The sequence below is a fragment of the Salvelinus sp. IW2-2015 genome, linkage group LG11, assembly GCF_002910315.2.
Source record: "Salvelinus sp. IW2-2015 linkage group LG11, ASM291031v2, whole genome shotgun sequence".
Classification (NCBI taxonomy): domain Eukaryota; kingdom Metazoa; phylum Chordata; class Actinopteri; order Salmoniformes; family Salmonidae; genus Salvelinus; species Salvelinus sp. IW2-2015.
The window spans coordinates 31,187,183-31,209,027 of record NC_036851.1 but is presented as its reverse complement, the minus strand read 5'-3'; the positions used below and the strand labels follow the sequence as shown (position 1 = coordinate 31,209,027).

The 21,845-nt window shown below is 39.8% G+C and overlaps 2 protein-coding genes across 2 annotated transcripts; both read right to left on the bottom strand.

The window, feature by feature from the left end:
• Window positions 1–1,866: 1,866 nt before the first annotated feature.
• On the bottom strand, window positions 1,867–5,832 carry LOC111970171 (homeobox protein Hox-C12a-like). The gene is made up of 2 exons (XM_023996717.2): window positions 5,193–5,832; window positions 1,867–4,279 (listed from the first exon to the last, which is right to left on the bottom strand). Exons 1-2 carry the CDS (start codon window positions 5,791–5,793, stop codon window positions 4,041–4,043), a joined length of 840 nt encoding a protein of 279 aa, XP_023852485.1. The 5' UTR covers window positions 5,794–5,832; the 3' UTR covers window positions 1,867–4,040.
• Window positions 5,833–15,986: 10,154 nt separating this feature from the next.
• Window positions 15,987–21,343, bottom strand: LOC111970170 (homeobox protein Hox-C13a-like). Its single transcript, XM_023996716.2, has 2 exons — window positions 20,538–21,343; window positions 15,987–17,360 (listed from the first exon to the last, which is right to left on the bottom strand). The coding sequence occupies exons 1-2, from the start codon at window positions 21,196–21,198 to the stop codon at window positions 17,101–17,103; spliced, it is 921 nt and encodes a 306-aa protein (XP_023852484.1). The 5' UTR covers window positions 21,199–21,343; the 3' UTR covers window positions 15,987–17,100.
• Between the last annotated feature and the right edge of the window lie 502 nt (window positions 21,344–21,845).

The following is a 21,845-nucleotide window of genomic DNA, read 5'->3' as shown; positions in this document are numbered from 1 at the left end:
CATCCTCTTCGCAGCCTTGTAAAAGCATAGCTTGCTACGGCCAGCTTGTTTAAAAAGGAAACATAACTGGATTCATTGCTATCAGCCCTCGTACCACTCACTATACCTTATAAAATGATTTGCTTGATATTAGTGGCTGAGAATCAAAGGCGTCAGGCTACTTCTGTTAGTGCGCCTGGGGTAAGGTGAATGCGTTTGCAATATTATGTTGGTTGTTAGGATGCACAGAATGGCGTGTACTCTACATGTGCTTTATGTTTAGCCTACATGCACACAAAAACGTCTATAATCCCTCCACGTGTAGCAATATTGATGTTAATCATTACTCCAATTACACAACAAAAATATAAACGCAACTTGTAAAGTGCTTGTCCCGTGTTGCATAAGATGAAATAAAAGATCCCAGACATCCATAAGCACAAAATATTATTTCTCTCAAATGTTGTGCACAAATTTGTTTACATCCCAGTTAGTGAGCATTTTATCCTTTGTCAAGATAATCCACCCACCTGACAGGTGTGGCATATCAAGAAGCTGATTAAACAGCATAATCATTACACAGGTGCACCGTGTGCTGTGGACAATAAAAGGCCACTCTAAAAATGTGCAGTTCTGTCACACAAAACAATGCCACAGATGTCTCAAGTTTTGAGGGAGCTGCAATTGGCATGCTGACTGCAGGAATGTCCACCAGAGCTGTTGCCAGATAATTTAACATTCATTTCTTTACCATGTCATTTTAGAGCAGTATGTCCAACTGGCCTCACAACCGCAGACCACGTGTATGGTGTCATATTTACCACTTTTTATAACATTAAAATATAGCCTACTTATAGCTTTCAATATGATAATGACTATAAGGATAATAGAGAATATGTAGCAGACAACAAGCAGTAATCATCAATGCATAGAAGGTAAGTGAATTTCAGTATTTGGTGACGTCAACCTTGTGAATTACGGTATGGACAGGCATAAGCTACAGACAACGAGCAAAATTGCATTTTATCTATGGCAATTTGAATTAACAGAAATACCGTGACGAGATCCTGAGACCCATTGCGAGGCCCATTTTTTTTAAAGGTATCTGTGACCAATAGATGCATATCTGTTTCCCATTCATGTGAAATCAATAGATTAGGGCGCAATTCATTTATTTCAATTGACTGATTTCCTTATATGAACTGTAACTCAGAAAAATCTGGATAATTACCTTAACAATATGATAATAATATAAAAGTTAACATATTTTAATAGACATAATACACCTTACACATACATTGAAACATTCATGTAATTCATATTGGTATAGGGCAGGGCACACAATCGCCAATGTATTCTATACACTGGATATGATGTTACATAACAACACAGACAAAACGAAAATCTATCACATTGGACATTCTAAAATGCAGTTATCTACATTCTAATTTTTACAATATAGCATATGCCTACTCGCAAGTGAGTTGATTACGTGGAGACAACAAACGGGTAACATATTGAATAATACTGAGATGAGAGAGCGAGGAGAGAGGAGAGAGAGAGAGAGAGAGAGAGAGAGAGAGAAGAGAGAGAGAGAGAGAGAGAGAGAGAGAGAGAGAGAGAGAGAGAGAGGAGAGAGAGAGAGAGAGAGAGAGCAGAGAGAGAGAGAAGAGGAGAGAGAGAGAGAGAGAGAGAGAGAGAGAGAGAGATGGAGAGAGAGAGAGATGAGAGAGAGAGAGGAGAGAGAGAGAGAGAGAGAGAGGAGAGAGAGAGAGAAGAGAGAGAGAGTAGAGAGAGAGAGAGAGAGAGAGAGAGAGAGAGAGAGCAGAGAGAGGGAGAGAGAGAGAGAGAGAAGAGAGAGAGCAGAGAGAGCAGAGAGCAGAGAGAGAGAGAGAGAGAGAGAGAGAGAGAGAGAGAGAGAGAGAGAGAGAGAGAGAGAGAGAGAGAGAGAGAGAGAGAGCAGCATAAACAATTCAGGACATTTATACTGTATTTTCATGAACGAAATTCCTATAGGGTAGAACTTATTCCAAATTCTTTGCAAACACTGTCACTTCGACAATAATACAGCTACTGACTACTTTTTAAAACATTAAAATATAGCCTAATTATAGCTTTCAATATGATAATTACTATAAGGATAATAGAAAATATGTAGTAGACAACAAGCAATAATCATCAATGCATAGAAGGTAAGTGAATTTCAGTATTTGGTGATGGAACGGATAGGCCCAAATTGCGCGACAATAAATCCTTTTTGCGCAATTTCTCGACCTAATTCACATCTTACAGTGGATATCCTATACAAGCCTACATTACATGTACTTCTCAAAACATGTATTAGTCTTTTTGGTATTAAATATCGAAAGAAGAGCCGTTTGCAGTTAGGACCCATTTTCACTGCTCTCATTCATACCCTTGTGGGGCTAAGTAAGGGACGGCCTTAAACCAGACCATTTTCACCTACTCCATGACAACTACTCAGTTATTTACACAGGAAATACACGTTTTAAAGAGGGATCTAATAGGGATGTGTCCGAGTGTTTACGGAAAAAGATATTAGTCTACACAAGCCGCCAATTATTATTGCAGTAAACAGATCGCAGTCGATAAATAGTCATGACCGTACATAGGCTATTACTTTGCGCTCAAGCGTCGAGAGAATCAGCGGATCATTCCGCACAGAAATAGCAGCATGGACACTTGCCCACCCGTCCCAAAATACCCTCAAATAGCTTATCGCAGTCCCCCCAGCCTTTAAAGACTGCAACTCAACAAATGTGTGTGTGTGTGTGTGTTTGTGTTTGTGTGTTTAAGTGGGACGAGAAATGTAATACCAGATAACCGATTTTGGCAAATCAAAGTGTTGTGATTGACAAACAATATCGAAACGCAATTTATAAAACAGCAGTAGGGTGTAGGGCATTGTTGTTGTCCTTGACCGTGCCCATGCACGTCCCCTAGAGCCGGTGACTGATTGAAAATACGTAACTAAGGATTTTAATTGCATGCCCCAAAAATGTCTTATTGTCCACTATACAATCAAGATAATAGGCTATCAAATAATAGGCCTATGCTTATTTAGACCATAGCTCAAATTCAGCCTTGCATTACCATTGTAATTGTTTTAGGATTCTGCAATGTAATGATTGTTATAGGTTCTGGGGTCGATTTTGGAAAAATATAATGTCATGACTTATTAAATAGACTACTGGTGGAATGTAGATTAGATGTAAACTGTTATGCGCCATAGCCATAATGCACCGTCGCCTACATAGACGTATAGGCTATAGCAGCCCTATAAATTCTAACTTATGAAACAGAATCGTGGTCAGTTCAATCATAATTCCACTAAACTCAGGTGATGGACGTAAATGGTTTATAAATACAGGCTGCTATGCATTCGTGAATTGAACTGAGCTATTAATTGATACTTACAATTGACTTGAAGCCAATAGCATGACATCCGTAGCTTTCTGTTAGCTTCATATTCTTCACAACTATAGGCTACTTGTTCATATCTTAAATCAAATAAATGTTTAAACTTTGATTAGTCCCAAAACATTTTTTCAATGATTGTGACCTTGGTTGATCTAGGACGTTCCGCCATAGCGAGTGAGCCACAAGTGTGTAGTTATTGTATTGGTAAAGTTATGGGAAACTACACAGTCAAATATATATGTATCAAAAAAGTTACAAATCACAAATTATATTTTCCCAAATTACTGTGCCTTTCATTCCAGGGCGTTTACTAATTAGATGTTTCTATAGGCCTATCAAAGAACACGGAATACAGGCTAGGGAATACTTTACCCCCTTGCACTGTCACTACTTTAGTAACGTTTTATGCGACTCAAGGTCAGATAAACATATATTTGGAAATATGTTTTTCGAAGTATGTAGTGATAAACCAGATGCGTCCTCCTTCTTAAGGACATCAGACTTCATACTGTGCATGCTATGCGATCGAATTTGATAACACCAAAATACAGTACGTTTAATTTAAAATACTGCCTGCCTATATTCCGCTTCACAATCTCTCTTTCACCTCTCTCTCCCTTTTAGAAGAAGGACAGGGCCTGCTCCCTAAGCATCAATCTCTTCTTCTTCATACGCCGGTTCTGGAACCATATTTTAACCTGTTGGTCGCTGAGGTTTAGGCGGTCAGAGAGTTCCCTCCGCCGCTGTCTGGTGATGAACTCATTGAGCATGAAATCGCCTTCCAGCTCAGCCAGCTGGAGTTTGGAGTAGGGTTTACGTTTCTTTCGAGTTCGGGTGTGCATTGGATACCACGGGGCGCCTGGAGAGGGTAGAAGAAGTGGATGGGTGAGCATGGATGAACGTATAGGCTCTATAGCCTATAGTTTGGCATACATCGCCAAGCTAAGGTAAAAGTCCTGCACTGCATCAGTTGATTCTATAGAGCTGGTTATCAAACGTATTTTGAAAGCTTTTGTCATCAGTGTGAGCAGTTCCTGGCCCAGTCTTAAAACAGACTAATTTAAAACAATGAGTTAACATTCGGAGTAGAATATGGACACTCAAACAAATTATATTATACTACTACTGTTTATTATGTAAATGGKATTTACAATTTTGAATTTCACCAAAGAATGTGTGGTGAGACAGTGGGACGTATGACATCTTGTAATTTGATTGTGGATAGATACGCTGTAATTCACATGAGTCTGTGTCAGGTTTACAGTGGCAGTTAAGGTCGTCAATAACGATAGTCTCACTCTCAAGCATGCAAGCATATCGAATAGCCAAAGGCATGCAAGCTAGAGTTCTTGTGAATAACAGCATGCATTTTTTCGGTGTCTGATTTAATTTGCAACAAACTATCAAAAACCTTGAGTCTATGTTTTTTCTGACTTTATCCTGATCTCCTATAGGTTGAAATTGTTCAAAATATTGTGTGTCAATTCTCATTTTTACCACAAGACATTCTAATTTTTACCACAAACAATATCGAATTTTTATGGTGCTGTAAGGGTTTACTGGTGTGTAAAAGGCTGAGTGTAAACGAAAATATGTACCCTTCCTTGAATGCTTCCCCTAGCGGCGCTCACCCCAACATGCAAGCKTCGTGTCAATTCAGCATCCTAAGAATTTATAAAGACGAGCAATAGGACTATCAACAAATCAAGAAATAAGATTCCAATGACAAAAACAAGCACATAACATTCCATTGTTAATGTCCAATTTCTCACCTCCACCCGCTTCTGTGCTTAGTGCGTGATTGCCAGGGGATGTCAACGCCTGAGCGATGCCTGCAGAAGATTTGCTCCCTTCATTGAGCAGCGATGAACTGGAGTCAGATTCTAGGGATTGACAGGATGGCGGATCTTGGGTCAACTGCTCGGCGCCATAGTCGTACTTGGAAAATGGACCATTGTTGCCCATCCCGTTGTGCTGTCCATGCTCCGTCGTTATGGAAGAAGAGGAGTCTCCTCTTGCCCTCTCTTCACGTTTGAGGATTGCGCTTTCAGCGCAGGGTTCCCTGTTGCCGCCACCGTTGCTGTAAAAACATTTGCTTTCATCTTGTCTGGTGATTTCACATGCACGGTTGAAAGAGGGATTAATGGGCATGGGACTGCTAAAGTAGGGTTGAGGATATCCATTGCACGGCTCCGAAGGGGTCCAAGGGAGCGAGCATACATTGTCCCTTCTTGGGTAGGAGAGAGAGGGTAGACCCGCCAGTTGTCCCCCAGACGCTCTGAAATTGGGGAGGTAAAATGTGTCTCCAGTGTGGATGTTTACCAAAGGTCCCACAAACCCGGACCCAGGATTAAGAAGATTATGCTCGCCCATTTCGGCGGGCCCGACCAAGAGCTTCTAGTTTATAGCGATCTGACATTTAACATAGTGAAACCGAGCGGCACGCCTGATTGGTCGGAATAGGGTCACATGTCCTCGCCAACTTGTGTTACAGAAGGTGCCACCCACTATGTCCATGTCTGACCAAACAAAAGATTAACTTCTGTACTATGGGTTTTATATGCTTTTTAAAATACATTTTATGCAAAAGAAAATCTGGGTTTGTTTTCTCTTTATTGCTTGTTTGATTTCTCCTTATTGCTTCAAAATACTCTACTCTTTTATTTTCAAGTGATGACCCAATCCATTAATATTAGGCTACAGGCCATATTGATCTTAGTAAAGTTTTCCCAGAGCCTGCCTTTTCTTTTTAATATGTCATTTAACGGTTACAAGGCAGCTGCACAAAGGCCTGTAAGTGTTATATTGTTTTCCCCCCACCAAATATCTACCATTGTTGGGTGTGCATGCCTCACTCTTTATTTTAGAGCAAATTACAGACGAATTGAATGTCACATAAAGCTGTGATGCTCCACTTTACGGGTCTATTTTAGGGAACGACTGATACTCACAGCCTCATTTCTCTGGTATTTACAGTAACGGAGTCAGTAAGTTGAAACCTTTGACTCTGTAAAAAAGATGATCTGCAATAAGGTTATTTTAAGAGCATTTCCAAGGAACAAGTTCAACATTTATCCTATTAAACGTTCGTAGCCATACATTGGGTAGCTTGTTATAAACTATTATTTTTTATGTGGGTTTAACAAGGTGGTCAAAGCAGCTTAAAAGCGCTTCATCAGTCGAAATTCATCACAGAGCGTTTTTATTAATTGATTTGCAATTGAGCGCCCCCGTCGCAAACAAGTTGAGTAAGGTAACTAAACATCTGTATGATACTGTGAAACAAGGGCTCCCTGAGTAATGATCATATTTAATCGAAAGAAATGGCAAAATAGGCATGCATTGAGCCGTGCGCATATCCATGAGGAGACTGGCTGGTGCAATTAGGAAAGTGTTCCATTGCCTCTAAACACAACAACATGTAGGAAATGGAATTGAACAAAGACTTAATTTTTGGCTTAGACATAGGCCTACCCACTACCCACTACCCACTTCTCATTTTAACATTACTCGTGTAGGCCTAATGTTGCTATTCTCGAAATTCCTGACAACCTTCACCGCTTTCTAATAATTTGCCTATTTGCCAAATGATAGCAATTACGTAAGCTGTAAACAAAACATTGCATATTAAGAAATTGCTAATGGATTGCCATTCTTGTTACAGTGCAATAGTGGGCCTATGTGTGCATACTCCACATCTTAAAGAGAGGAGTCGCTATTTTATCAATGTGTAATAAACCTGCCCATACATATCACTTTTCATGGAAGCATTGGCTTCTGCAGCAGCTTCTGCTATGCGACAAAAAAAMTATTATTGTATCTGTAAGGATTGATATTCGCCAAGAAGGCTGGAAAGAGGCTAGGCCTAATATACAATGCCACATTTATAACTAACGTCAGCTTTGGAAGTCGGCAGTGCATTTGCATGTGCATTTGCATACTTCTGTGAGAAAGAAGATATCACATTAGTCCCAAAATAAAGATAGTTTTTCTGTATGGAACATTTAAATGGGATAACGAAAGCTTTGCATTAGAGCTACGGAAGGAAGGCTTCTGAGGTCAGAAGGAGTTAAAAATATAGCTACAATAAGTGCAATCTTTAATATTTGGGACATGTGAGTTAAAAAAAGTGCCACGGGTCTTAAACTGCATATGCAATAGATGTTCAAAGAGCACGCATAGCCTGTCTCAGCTGTCAATCAATGTGTCCCCTTTTTACCAATGATAAAAGACAATTGAAGAAAAAAGAAACAATATCTGATTCCCAGGCTAGTATGTTTTTTGGGGGGTAAAGATTAGGSGGGGTAAACCCCGAGTATTTAAAAAAATGTCGTGCGTAAAAAACTACCCAAAATAGGACCCTTTCCATAAACAAATGACTGCAAATACAAACTAATGAAACACATGACATGGATTTCCAAGGACTGTTTGTGGTCTTGTACTTATAACCTGTTTTGTTCTGCCTCAAATAACTGATGTAGTTAGTGGATCGTTCAAAACGACTTTTGTGTATGGGTCATTTGCCGTGGATTTTCAAATCAATAGCGTTCGGATTAGTTAAAAAAAAAGTTACATCTTTTTTTTAACTAAGCAAGTCAGTTAAGAACAAATTCTTATTTACAATGACGGCCTACTGGGGAACAGTGGGTTAACTGCCTTGTTCAGGGGTAGAACGACAGATTTTCACCTTGTCAGCTCGGAGATTCGATCCAGCAACTTTACGGTTACTGGCCCAAAGCTCTAACCWRAAGGCAACCTGCCGCAATTACTTACGCGGAGTAGGCCTATATGCTGCAAAAGTTCACAAAATGTTGTAGGCATATTATAATTATTATCAGAAAAAGACACCATTAGTCATCGACCTCCAGTCATTCACCGCTTCAGTCATTGCAACGGTTAGGGTGCTAGGATGGTAATGACCAAAGTAGCAAGGGGAATCTCATATCAACAGTTTATGATCTCTACGATCACTAACACACAGGCCAATACATATTTGATGTTTGTGCTAATGTAGCCTATCCATTTATCAGCGCACACAGTGCTTATCACAAGTTATGAGGTTAAAGAACAGTCAGTTTGGCAAACACGGAAGTTACCTTGGTGAAAAAGAAGATAAGGCCGCATAATGACAACCATTGAAAAAAAAGAATAACTACAAAACCTGACGCCTCGAAAGGAAGAAGAAAAAACAGCAAGATCACTTATATTTATATTGAACACAAGACTCAGGAATCACATTTTAACATACAGTTTAGTTGTAAAAAGGTGGGGAAACTTCCGCGTTTCTCTGACTCAAGTTCATTCTTTACGTTTTTTTTTAACCTTAGAACGCAATGGGCCTACCAATTGGCGCTTCGGCAGTTCAAGGTCACTGTCTAGTGCATTGATGTCTGCTGGCTCATTGACACAACTGTCTTGGAATCTCTCGCCATGTCCAGACAGGGACAATAGCGTCAACAAAGAGCGTTTCCTTCCTTTGAGTTCGTTACAACATGTTGTCAAAGTTACAGCACCGTTTTGAAACTCATGAGACTCTTTTGTCCCCCCAAAAATCATCATGAAGCCAAATATTTGTCAGACGTGTTTACATTAGGCCACTATAGCTCATTCTTAGATGGTAGCATATAAAAAGTATAGCACTTGAGTTATCTAATCGTTGAGTAGCCTAATATATAGCCTAATATATGAACGTTTTAGAAATGTTTCAGAATGAAATTATATAATTATTCAGTCTACAGCCTATAGGTTTCGTACAGGCAACACCAATAGCAATATTAAATTGGCAATCTAAGAAACACAATTGGGCACTGGAATGTAAAAGAAACTAAGGACTGCAACTTAATCCCCTTCAAWAATGTTTCATGCTGACGCGTGTCGGGGCGCCTTCATCAGAGCACATGTTAGCACTTGATTGTTTCTTCATTATTTCAGCAACTTCATCAACATGGCATCGATATCATTTTGTACAATTTTAATCTGAGTTTGACACAGATTACAAGGCTATTTTTAAATGTAATCCACGTTTGATTTGATTAGTCTCAATAAAAACAGAACGTGTTTTTACTTCAGTCAAAATCAAATGCACAACCTTAGTACCAATTTACCCCGTATAATGTATTATCGTATAAAGACAGCTAAAGTAAACAACAAGAAGAGGGTTTAACCAGTTGGATAAAGTAAACAAGCCTCAATTTAACTAGGCTTATAAGGTTTACTTTACAAGACATCTGCAATTCGTAATATGAAACTTAGGCTACTACATGGGCACATAATATACTTCATGGGCACATAATATACTACATGGGCACATAATATACTTCATGGGCACATAATATAATGGGCATTGATTAAGAAAATATTCATACTGAGTCAATAGCATCCTTACTCCAATCGATAGGCCTACATTATTTGGTAGGCTACATTTTGTTTACCCTAAACCCCAAATATATACAACAAATACATAGCCTAAAGACATCACCTGGGATGGCTTCAAATACGTTTGGAATTATGTTTTCTATTTGTAGGCTATATGACCTATTTTGCAACAGTCCGTGTGATTTGTTTMGTAAGGCACAACCGCATATTATGGACACACATGCGGTTTTGGCACTGTGATGCAAATCTCATAAATCTGTCTGTCTGTGGTGTGTGTGTGTATGTGTGTGTATGATTGTGTGTGTCATAAAGACTTCCGATTACCTACCAAATTACTCATCCAGAATTAGTTATAACAATAAAAACTGTTAATCATATTTCGCGTCAAGAATTTTWGCTTAAAATAAACATCTGCCATAATATGTTACAATATGTAATTTCCCTGCGTGTGAATGCGTCATCTGAAAGGAACGGCTGCAGCTTTTTGCTGATGCAATGTCAACTCGAACACAGTTCAGCTGTTCAGGATAAAGGCAGTTCTTCTGGCTGACAAACTAGCTTTAAATCATGCAACATGGCACATGCTATAAAAACCTAAATTCAAAAAAATATTAATTAGACTACTACTTTCAACTACAATTGATAAAAACGAAACATTTCTGCGTGGGTGGTTGAGGTGGTTGTTTGGATTAGAGTAAGGCAATACGTAATAAAATCTCAGATCATTAAGACAAATCTTTTGATAAAAACAACTAAAACGTGACAATGTTGTTCTTCCAATTCTGCTCACCTATGTACTGCAAAGGGTTAATCCATCCACTACTTCCTGAAATTTCCATCCATCCACCACCAGAGGCTGTCATCCTCCTTCTCAGTTCAGCATGCCCACTCAGGACAGATTATATTCACTCACTCATACTCCGGCCTAAACTCTGGTCGACTGACCATGAAAGCCTCCTCTCTCTGAGCTCTTTCCCTAGATCGGTCCCCACGGTTCTAATTTAAGATATTGACTCACGAGTGGACAAAAAGTAAATTATGTAAATTATAAAACATAAAACCGAAGACAGAATGTGACAAGATATTCAACAAAGAAATATAGCCTAATATTTTAAGATGTTATCCAAAAACGAGCTACATTGTGAACTTTTTAGTTTAGGAACACTGTTCAAATGTAGGCAGGCTACAAGTGAGACAAAATAATACAGTATTACGGTCTAGAGGCCCAGTGATTTTAATTGTAAACAAGCAGCTCAACTACGTGGTTTACCGAGACATAACAAAGTGATATTTGTCAAAAGCCATTTCAAATTTTTCGATATACCGAAATGTGAAATTGGAACTACAGATGGTCTAAGGAATACAGATTGGCCCACAGCTCGAGAAACGTAATGCATGGGCCTAAACATTAAAAAGCTAAACTGAAAATATAATCCACATTGTATTATATTTAATTGGATAAGTGAATGCTACTTACACACAAATAAACACGTGCGCAAAAGGCTCACTATTTATTTAAAATGTTTGCCATTTGTTCAACAACTGTTTCAAATTATTTCCYTTCTAGAAATGAATTTGTAGATTTTCAGATATTTGGTCTTGTAAGAGCAGTCATCGAAACCAAGCAAGAATTAGGCCGTGCTATTCCAATATGTACAGTCTATCAAAAGTGTGCTCTAAACGCCTCCATAGGCCTATGACTGTACAATTCTCGCAATATATTCCAATAAAATAGTTTTTTCTTGCTATTTAAAATGAAACAAAATAACAAACCAATTTGTTTCGAAGCTGCCTGTCTTCACTAAAACATGCTACTCCTATTACAGAAGCTTTAAGGTTGTTTTCTACCAGTGCTATCTAGGCTACTTCATGAAATTGTGTAAGCAAAATGAGTGATAGTTCATAACCTTGGGCTACTGCACAACCCACATGCAAAAATACGACCATAGGTGTGAAGCACACATAAATAAATAACGTTAAATCTTATTAGGACAAATCTCATGCCGCTATTCTCTTTCCTATTATTGAAGTCCTAAATCTGAAACGGGGCAGGTATACACTCTTGATATAGCCATACAGTTCTGTACATCTATGTGAACTCAAGGTATAAAAACAACCTACATACCTTCAAAATGAGTTCATGGCCACGTCTGTTTTCCTTTAAGGCAGATGCACAGCTCATCGCAAGGAGCACACCTTAAATCTCGATTTGAAAAGAACGCTACAGCTCAAACTTGTCAGTGTCAAACCTGATGGACTTGCAAGAAGTCAATGGTCTGTCTACCTGTTATACATGCTCAAAAATACCCACCACACTCCTATGACGACTGTTATACATGCTCAAAATACCACACATCCCTATGATGACTGTTATAAATGCTCAAAATACCACACACTCCCTATGATGACTTGTATACATGCTCAAAATACCACACACTCCCTATGATGAGACTGTTATACATGCTCAAAATACCACACACTCCCTATGATGACTGTTATACATGCTCAAAATACCACACACTCCCTATGATGACTTATACATGCTCAAAAATACCACACACTCCCTATGAGATGATTTATACATGCTCAAATACCAACCACAATTCCTTATGATGACTGTTATACATGCTCAAAATACCACACACTCCCTATGATGACTGTTATACATGCTCAAAATACCACACACTCCCTATGATGACTGTGTAAGTGTGCTGTATCATTTAAGGTCTGGAGACCGGGGCGAGATTATTCTGTAAAACCGTCAGGCAGAAAATAAGGAAACATACTAAGAATAATAAATATAAATGAACGACAGAAACGGATTAAAATGGCTATACTTTGGGGATGATATCAAATAAGCATTGACAGTAAATTATTTTATGGAATGCTAGCGATAACCTGTCTAGACTAGAACAAACATTCTATTGCCTTGCAAACAAACCGCGAGGCCGGTGCCCACCATCCATCCCACCAGAGAAAGAAAGCACAACCTTCCCTTGTTTGCTATGCACGAGCTGTTGTTATGTCAAGGTCAAAGTGACTGCATAGTCATGGTCAAGGGTAGCCAAGAAGTGACGTACAGACACAAAAGACGAGGAGCTCCGCAGTTGCATTCCAGGGTACGATACAAGCCCAAAAACTTCTGCTAAAAGTTTATTCAACAAAATATACTAGCAACCAAGGCCTATGGTTAAAATTAGGACGGATTTTTGCGTTTTAGTGAGTATGGGCTACATTAATAATCAACACGACTATGGCGCAAATTGGGCTACTATTTGAGCACATGGCCTACCAAGTCAACCAAACGAATTTTGCTCGATTATTAAGAAACACTCAGGATACCTTAGATATCATATTTAAAGATTCGTATAGCCTCTTATTTATTTATTTTATTTTACCTTTATTTAACTAGGCAAGTCAGTTAAGAACAAATTCTTATTTTCAGTGACGGCCTAGGAACAGTGGGTTAACTGCCTTGTTCAGGGGCAGAACGACATATTATTTTATGTGCTCTAATCACACGTCATCCACAAGCAATCTTACCAATATGCCAAAAGCACTATCACGTAGGCCTATAGAGTATTTAGTTGAGATTTAAAAATTAAACCATTAGGATCTGTCAATTCAGATAGGAGATGCTTCATGCAGTCTTCGCACGCAACTATTAGCTCCGTATCCGTTTACACCTTCATTTTGAAATGGTGGGCTCGCATGTTCACTAAACGTTTTCCGCAAAAAAAGTGCATTTGAGACACAGATGCAAGATAATAGAGTTGAAATATGGATTATTTTGAACCTGTAAAATCATTTTTGAATGTTGATGAAGAAATTATAGCCTAACATGTTTTAGGGTAAAATGCACCGTATTCAAGGAATACATGCTACACGAGGGTTACTTTTTTTACGCACAACTAAACGCGTGCGTAAAAGGACAATTTCCTCAAAAATATTATCCATTTATTCACCGATTGTTTCAAAACTGTGTGACATTTCCATTTGTCGAATTTAAATAAAATAAAATGTAGTCTACATAGGTATATATAGGCTTTAGATAATATATTATAATATTACAAATGTAGGCTATAAGAGTCATATGATAATCTCAAATTAGTTAATGCCATATGAATTAATTAATTAATCACGTTGCTGTGGAGACTAAAAACTGAAACAGCCAAGCGACATAACAGATTTTTTTTAGGCTACTGACTAAACGTTTTGTTAATAATCTACACAGACAATTCTTCTTTCGACAAAATACCTAGCCTATCATTCCATTTTGACAGAATCATATTCAGAATATGTAGTTTTAGTTTTCACTGAGATATTTTCACTTAACCTATAGACCGACTAAACCCAGTTTTGAAAGTGATTTATTTGGCATGACAATCTTCCAATATCGAATTGAGATAGTAAGGAGGTTCATTTGTATCAGCTGGTCCTCAAGTAGATCGACTTTTTGGTCTTGAAAGCAGAATTAAAATGATAAGATGAGGACAAAGTCTGGATTACGTAATCATTCTGGAATCTAAACCATAGTCATGGATCCTTTTTCAGTTGAGGGGTTCTTAACCATTTAGTCCAGGAGTAGCCATGCTTAACGTCAGTGAAGCTGGTTGCATGCAAATTCAAAGAGATAATGTTATCAAATTAGGCTGTGGCCAACTTTCGGCACTTTTATTAAAGATTCCACTTGAACATTTGAGGTTGGACTGTGTTTTATTTACCAAATAAGAACATTACTAGAATATCAACATAGGTTATTATTTCCTTTTTTTGGATTGTGGTCCATAATTTGGTATCTCAACAAAACTTCAAATGCTTTTCTGATTTGCACAACATTTGCGCATACAGTCTTATCTCTCATGCACCAACTAATTGTCAATGCGCAATTCAACGTCAATTTCACGTTGGTTCCACGTAATTTCATTGAAATTACATAGAAACCACGTTGATTCAATCAGTGTGTGTCAGTTGGTGAAGACCTCAGACAAAGATAGAATAGAATCAAATCGAAATCAAATCGAATCAAAATGTATTGGTCATTTTAGCAGATGTTATTCCGGGTGTAGCGAAATGCTTGTGCTTCTAGCTCCGACAGTGCAGTAATATCTAACAAGTGATATCTAACAGTTTCACAACATATACCCAAAATACACGTACATCTAAGTAAGGAATGGATTAAGAATATATATACAGTATTGGACTAAGATACATACATTTTGATTATATCTATCTTTGTCTGATGTCTTCACCAACTGACACACACTGGTTGAATAGTATAGCATAGTGTACAGAATATACATATGAGATGGGCGATGCAATATCTACAAACAACGAAAGTGACTAAGATACGGCCTATGAACAGTGCCTTGCCTTGTTCAGGGACAGAACGACAGATTTTTACCTTGTCAGCTCGAGGATTTGATGTTGCAACCTTTCAGTTACTAGTCCAACGCTCTAACCACTAGGCTACCTGCCGCCCCAGAGTAATGCAAGATACGGAGACAGTGGCCAGTGATTCCTAATCTATGTCTATAGGCAGCAGCCTCTGACGTGCTGGAGATGGCTGTTTAACAGTCAGTGGTGTAGTCCAGAATACAATACAGTATATACATATGAAATGGGTGATGCAATATGTAAACACAATTTAAAAGCGACTAAGAWACCGTAGAATATTGTGGAGTGCGGTTTATACATATGAGATGAGTAACGCTAGATACGGAACATTATTAAAGTGGCTAGTGATCCATTTCTAAAAGTGGCCAGTGATTCCTAATCTATGTCTACAGGCAGCCGCCCCTGATGTGCTAGTGATGGCTGTTTAGCGGCCCGATGGCTTTGAGATAGAAGCTGTTTTTCGGTCCCAGCTTTGATGCACCTGTACTGACCCCGCCTTTTGGATGATAGCGGGGTGAACAGGCAGTGGCTCGGGTGGTTGATGTCCTTGATGATCTTTTTGGCCTTCTTATGGCATCGGGTGCTGTAGGTGTCCAGGAGGTCGGGAAGTTTGCCCCCGGTAATGAGTTGGGCAGACCGCACCACCTTCTGGAGAGCTTTGCGGTTGTGGGCGATACAATTGACGTACCAAGCGGCGATAGAGCCCAACAGGATTCTCTCAATTATGCATCTGTAAAAGTTTGTGAGGGTTTTAGGGGTTAAGCCATATTTCTTTAGCCACCTGAGGTTAAAGAGGCGCTGTTGCGCCTTCTTCACCACGCTGTCTGTGTTGGTGGACCATTTCAGTTTGTCAGTGATGTGTACGCCAAGGAACTTAAAGCTTTCCACCTTCTCCACTGCGGTCCCATCGATGTGGATAGGGGGGGTGCTCCCTCTGCTGTTTCCTGAAGTCCACGATCATCTCCTTAGTTTTGTTGACGTTGAGTGAGAGGTCATTTTCCTGGCACCACAACCCAGAGTAGACATTAAGCGATAAAACCTGATAAGTGGGAGACGGGTTCAGATAGAGGGTCATGTCGATAAAATAGAAAACAGATTCTATAGAAAACAGATCCATTTGATCTTGTTTGATCGGTATATTTATTTATTTATGAAACATGTTTCCATTGAGTACATTTCGATCGAGCACCACACAGTTCAAATACTGCACCAAATAAAAGGAATAAAACGTCGTACAATCGGAATGCACAGCCCGAATGCTATAAGACCTAACTCACTATACAAACCAAATGGCAAAAGATTCTGCATGAATATGCAATACTTTTTAATATTCTTATACTGATTACAATCATTCCAGTTGCATTACAGAGACATATCCTTCACTGACAAAAATGATCAAAATATGAGAACCATAAAATAGTCTGTAGCAATTTACAACCCGTCACACGAGACAACTTTTAATTAAATATGCATGGCACTGTACAATAGACAATAGTAACCTTGCTCAATCCCGTGGGATCAAACTAAAATGGCCATATACAATATCATTGAAAAGTGAGTTTTCAGTCTTGATGCGTCCAATACCTGAAAATGTCTGAACAAGATAACTGTATGAAATCCCCAAAGACCTCAGTTTACTTTATCAGGCACAAAAGTTTGTAATTTAGGTCTGAGGCTATACCAACAATGCTGGTATTGCTTTCGATGCTCCTGTAAGGATGTGATCGTTCGTTCCAACCAGTTTTCATTCAATCTTCTGTATTTTCCCCCAGTTTATGTCCAAATAGGGAGGTGAGATTAAGTTTGTGTTTCGCAKTGCATCATAGGTGAGAATTCTGTCGATATAAATATCGAGCGTTTCTGTGATAAAAAGTATTTGAGTTGTCATGCCAGTGAGATTGGACTGAATCAAGTGGCATGCATGTGAGAGCTTGATTTAGATTTACAGACACATTTTTTCTCCTTCACCCGCCGGTTCTGGAACCAGATGGTGACCTGGCGTTCGGAGAGATTTGAAGTGGCAGATATTCGACGTCTCTTGTCTTTGGTGATGAACTTGCTGGCTGCGTACTCTTTCTCTAGTTCCTTCAGCTGGATCTTGGTGTAAGGAACTCGCTTTTTGCGGCCTCGTCTGTAGCTGCTGACCTCTGGTTGCAAAGGCACGACATCTGAGAAAAGAAGGGCATAACACACTGAAAGGAAGGCRGAGAAAACAACAACTGTTAGCCTACATTTGAAAATGAGAAGAAACTATTGGAAATATAGTTTTTTACTTGATTTTATTACAGGCAGAACAATGTGAAAGCACCCTGCACTGGATTCTGATGCATTGCATTTAAAATCATTTTGTGAAGTTCATGGTCCCCGTAGATTGGGCTGGGCAGGGCTAGGCTATAGGCTACTTTATTAAGATGGGCCTAAATATTTGAGGTAGGCTACGGTTAGATTGCAGTCATTATGGTATAGTTATATCAAAATATACACTTCATGACCAAAGTATGTGGACCTGGATCGCAGTTGGCATTCAAATTCATCTCAAATGTGTTCATAGGGTTGAGGCCAGGGCTCTGTGCAGGCCAGTCAAGTTCTTCCACACCAATCTCGACAAACCATTTTTGTATGGATCTCACTTTGTGCACGGGGGCATTGTCATGTTGAAACAGGAAAGGGCCTTCCCCAAACTGTTGCCACAAAGTTGGAAGCACAGAATCATCTAGAATGTCATTGCATGCTGTAGCAATATTTCCATTCACTGGAACTAAGGGGAACTAGCCCGAACCATGACAAACCGCACCAGACCATTATTCCTCCTCCACCAAACTTTACAGTTGGCACTATACATTGAGGCAGGTAGCTTTCTCCTGGCATCCGCCAAACCTAGATTKATCCGTCGGACTGCCAGATGGTGAAGCGTGGTTCATCACACCAGAGAACGCGTTTCCACTGCTCCAGAGTCCAATGGTGACGAGCTTTCCACCACTCCAGCCGATGCTTGGCATTGCGTATGGTGACCTTAGGCTTGTGTGCAGCTGCTCGGCCATGGAAACCAATTTTATGAAGCTCCCGATGAACAGCTATTGTCCTGACGTTGCTTCTAGAGGCAGTTTGGAACTCTGTAGTTAGTGTTGCAACTGAGAACAGAATGTTTTTTCTGTGCTACGCGCTTCAGCACTCAGTGGTCCCATTCTGTGAGCTTGTGTGACCTACCACTTCGCAGCTGAGCCGTTGTTGCTCCTAGACGTTTCCACTTCACAATAAAAGCACTTACAGTTGACCACGGCAGCTCTAGCAGTGCAGAAATGTGACAAATTGAGTTTTTGGAAAGATGGCATCCTATGATGGTGCCACGTTGAAAGTCACTGAGCTCTTCAGTACGGGCCATTCTACTGCCAATGTTTGTCTATGGATATTGCATGGCTGTGTGCTCGATTTTATACCCCTGTCAGCAACAGGTGTGGCTGAAATAGCTGAATCCACTAATTTTAAGGGGTGTCCACATACTTTTGTATATATAGCGTATTATCTAAATGTTTAAATGACTTCGGCCTTGCCAAGCCCATCTCCTGAAGTCCTCAGACATGGATGTATMTCTAATACTGACTTGTATCACGGCGACCTGCTGGCTAGGCACACCATGATGACCATTTAGTACAAACATAGATATGTAACCTATGCATAAAAATGAAATTGGCATACTGACAGGAAAACACTGCGAATATTAAGCCTTAATAATCTGAAGGCACCTCGGGTGTGGTATATGTGATATATACCAAGGCCAAGGGCTGTTCTTATGCATGACAGAACYCGTAGAGCCTGGATACAGCCCTTAGATTTGGTATATTAGCAATATACCACAAACACCCGAGGTGCCTTTTTGCTATTGTAAACTGGTTACCAATGTAATTAGAGCAGTACAAATAAATGTTTTGTCATACACATGGTACACGTCTGATATACAGTACCATGGCGGTCAGCCAATCAGAATTCAGGGCTCGAACCACCCAGTTTATAATGTCACTTGTAATAGGTTGGGAATAGGCTGGGCAGCTAATCCTATCTATATTAATGGCCCCTGATTTTAAACTTGAATGCAGCTTCAATTGATGTAATAGAAGACATCACATCCTATTCATTTGATCATACGGATGGGTTGTGCTCATTAGTTTGGTTTGTTAACAGTCCTATTATAGCCTATTTATTCATTCTACTGAGTTTTATTTCAGAGGGTTTCATTTAAGAGCGCATCGACAGCAGAGATGATATAAAGGAGTATTTTAACGAGGTCATGAACAACATTATGAATGGTTAATTGGTCAGTCGAACCAAGGACAATACAAAATAAAACTGTACAGTCTATATGAAAATGTTTGACTGTTCAAACACAGTAAGTCTATTCTGTGTTATGGGCATATAGCCCCAATACTACATGATATTACAATAGGCTATTCACTGTATTGGCCTACGACAAGTGGTAATACAAGCTCCAAATGTCATATGTGTCAACTTTTTACTAGATTGTGAATGATAAGCCAATCAATCTGAGCTATTCGTCAACAAGGTAGTATTCAGAAATTGAATGTGCTATTCAATAGTGGCAATCGGCCTACTTGTCTCCCTGCTGTTTATATAACGGAGTGTCACCACATAACTAACGGATCAATTCGGTTGAACTAGACAATTTATACATGAAAGGTTTCTAAGGCTACTTATAAAATGGAAACAAAACTGAAAATGCATATTTCTATGAATTGACTCAACGCATTCATAGTCTATGAATAATTGATTTATCCCTCTCTCTTTCTCTCTCTCACACACACCTCACCGATCCTATATGGAGTCGCCCTTGATTACCATTGATTTGGCATTGAATTTGAAATATTCACGAAAAAAACTGAAAACAACTGTGCTCGCAATAGCAAATTGAGAATAAACGCAAGGCGTAAAAATCGCGAGCTTCAAGGCACCACTCCCTGTTATGACTATATTTACTGCAATGAGCAAATATCTGTTATTTTATCTGGGAGGGCAACAGTGCCCTGCTCCAATCCATAAACCTCATTGTAGCGACTATAAATTCAAAGGTATTGTTTTTTTGCATTGTTTCTAGTCCAATATCCGGCTATTGAAAAATGCAGGGGTGGCAACAATTTAGCAACGGTGGGCTACCACTGCTAAATGAAAATAGGGGAAACACTGCGCGCGCGCACACACACACACACACTTTTGGTCCTGTTCGTCTTAGTGCAGTGCAGGTAACACTAACAAGTGTGAAACGTAAAAACCACTGGTATTATAAAACGTTACATGAACCATGCATTTTAATAAAAGTGAAAAGGTTTTCATACCTGGGAATGGAGATTTCCAGAGATGTGTTGAGTGTGTTTGCTCTTTAGAACAGTACACCTGTCCGTCCCAGCCATTAGATAGAGCCCAGTGCTGATATCCATCCATGGGAATCAAAGTATCATGTCTCGGTTCCGGGTGCGCACTGATACCGGGAACCACAGACACGTCCAAGTAACCTGGGACAGTCTGGTATGAACTGGCAAAACTCGGGTAAAAGGCGAACTCCTTTGCCCTGCCTGACAGCTCTTCCGTGGGCAGTGCCGCGCTTGGTTCTGTATACTTCTCGGCAGGGTGGTAAGAGCATGGCTTCTGCTGCAAGTTAACGTTGTGCGAGTGTGACAATCGACAACCGTAATAAGGGCTTCCGAACGGGTAGCCATAACCCAGGGTGGTGCTAGAGGAAGTCTGGGTAGCGGAGCAATGTCGCCCTGTGTCCTGGGAGGGTATGTCCGAGTACACAGAACCCTGGTGGTTTAGGCTGCCGGAGTGTCGTCCCAACGCTGAGTGCGAGATCAGTTCCCTGCAGTGAGTAGCAGAACAATTCCCGCCTAGTCCCTCCATTGATTGGTTTTTATTCTGATTATTTTCATTCGGGCTTTTTTCATATACGTACATTAAGGTGTCCGCCCAGCGTGGATGCAGAACCAGCGAAGTCGTCATATCACGGGTTGCCGAAGCTTTTTAAAAGTCGACTACTCCAAGACTGACACCTCATCTCCAAGCACATGTTACGCATGCGCAATACTCAAGTGTCCAGTTCATTATTGAGACCCTAGATCCGCCGACACGTGATACAATAACGAGACCGACACGAGAGTGTGCTACGGGTGGGGGCGAGTGGCTCATCCCTTTAAACCACCACTGGTGTTTGTTTCTTGATTGCAAAGTCCAGCGGATACTCTCATTGGCTTGGGTTGTCAGAGGCAAGTATCCTTAAAGGGGACGTAAAACATGCTCAACAGTTTGAAGGTGGAAGAGGCCATAATCTTCATATTTTACAAAACGGAAAAGTATTTAATCTAAACCACATAACGTTGGCGATGTTGAACAATTCGCCGGGCCAGTGATACTATTTAGATACGTGTGAGTATTTTCGGTTCTTGATAAGGTAAAGATTAGGCTTGTTGGGCGTATTTTGGTTAAACAATATTCTGATGTAATCAACTAGGCTAAGGTACATCACTTATAGTCTAATGTTTTGAAATACAACATTTAGCAACCATCAGCGAAAGGATAGGCTACGTTTGCGTTTTAAAAGTTACAATGTCTGTAAAGAGAACCTGAGTTTGTTGGCTGTGGGACCTTTT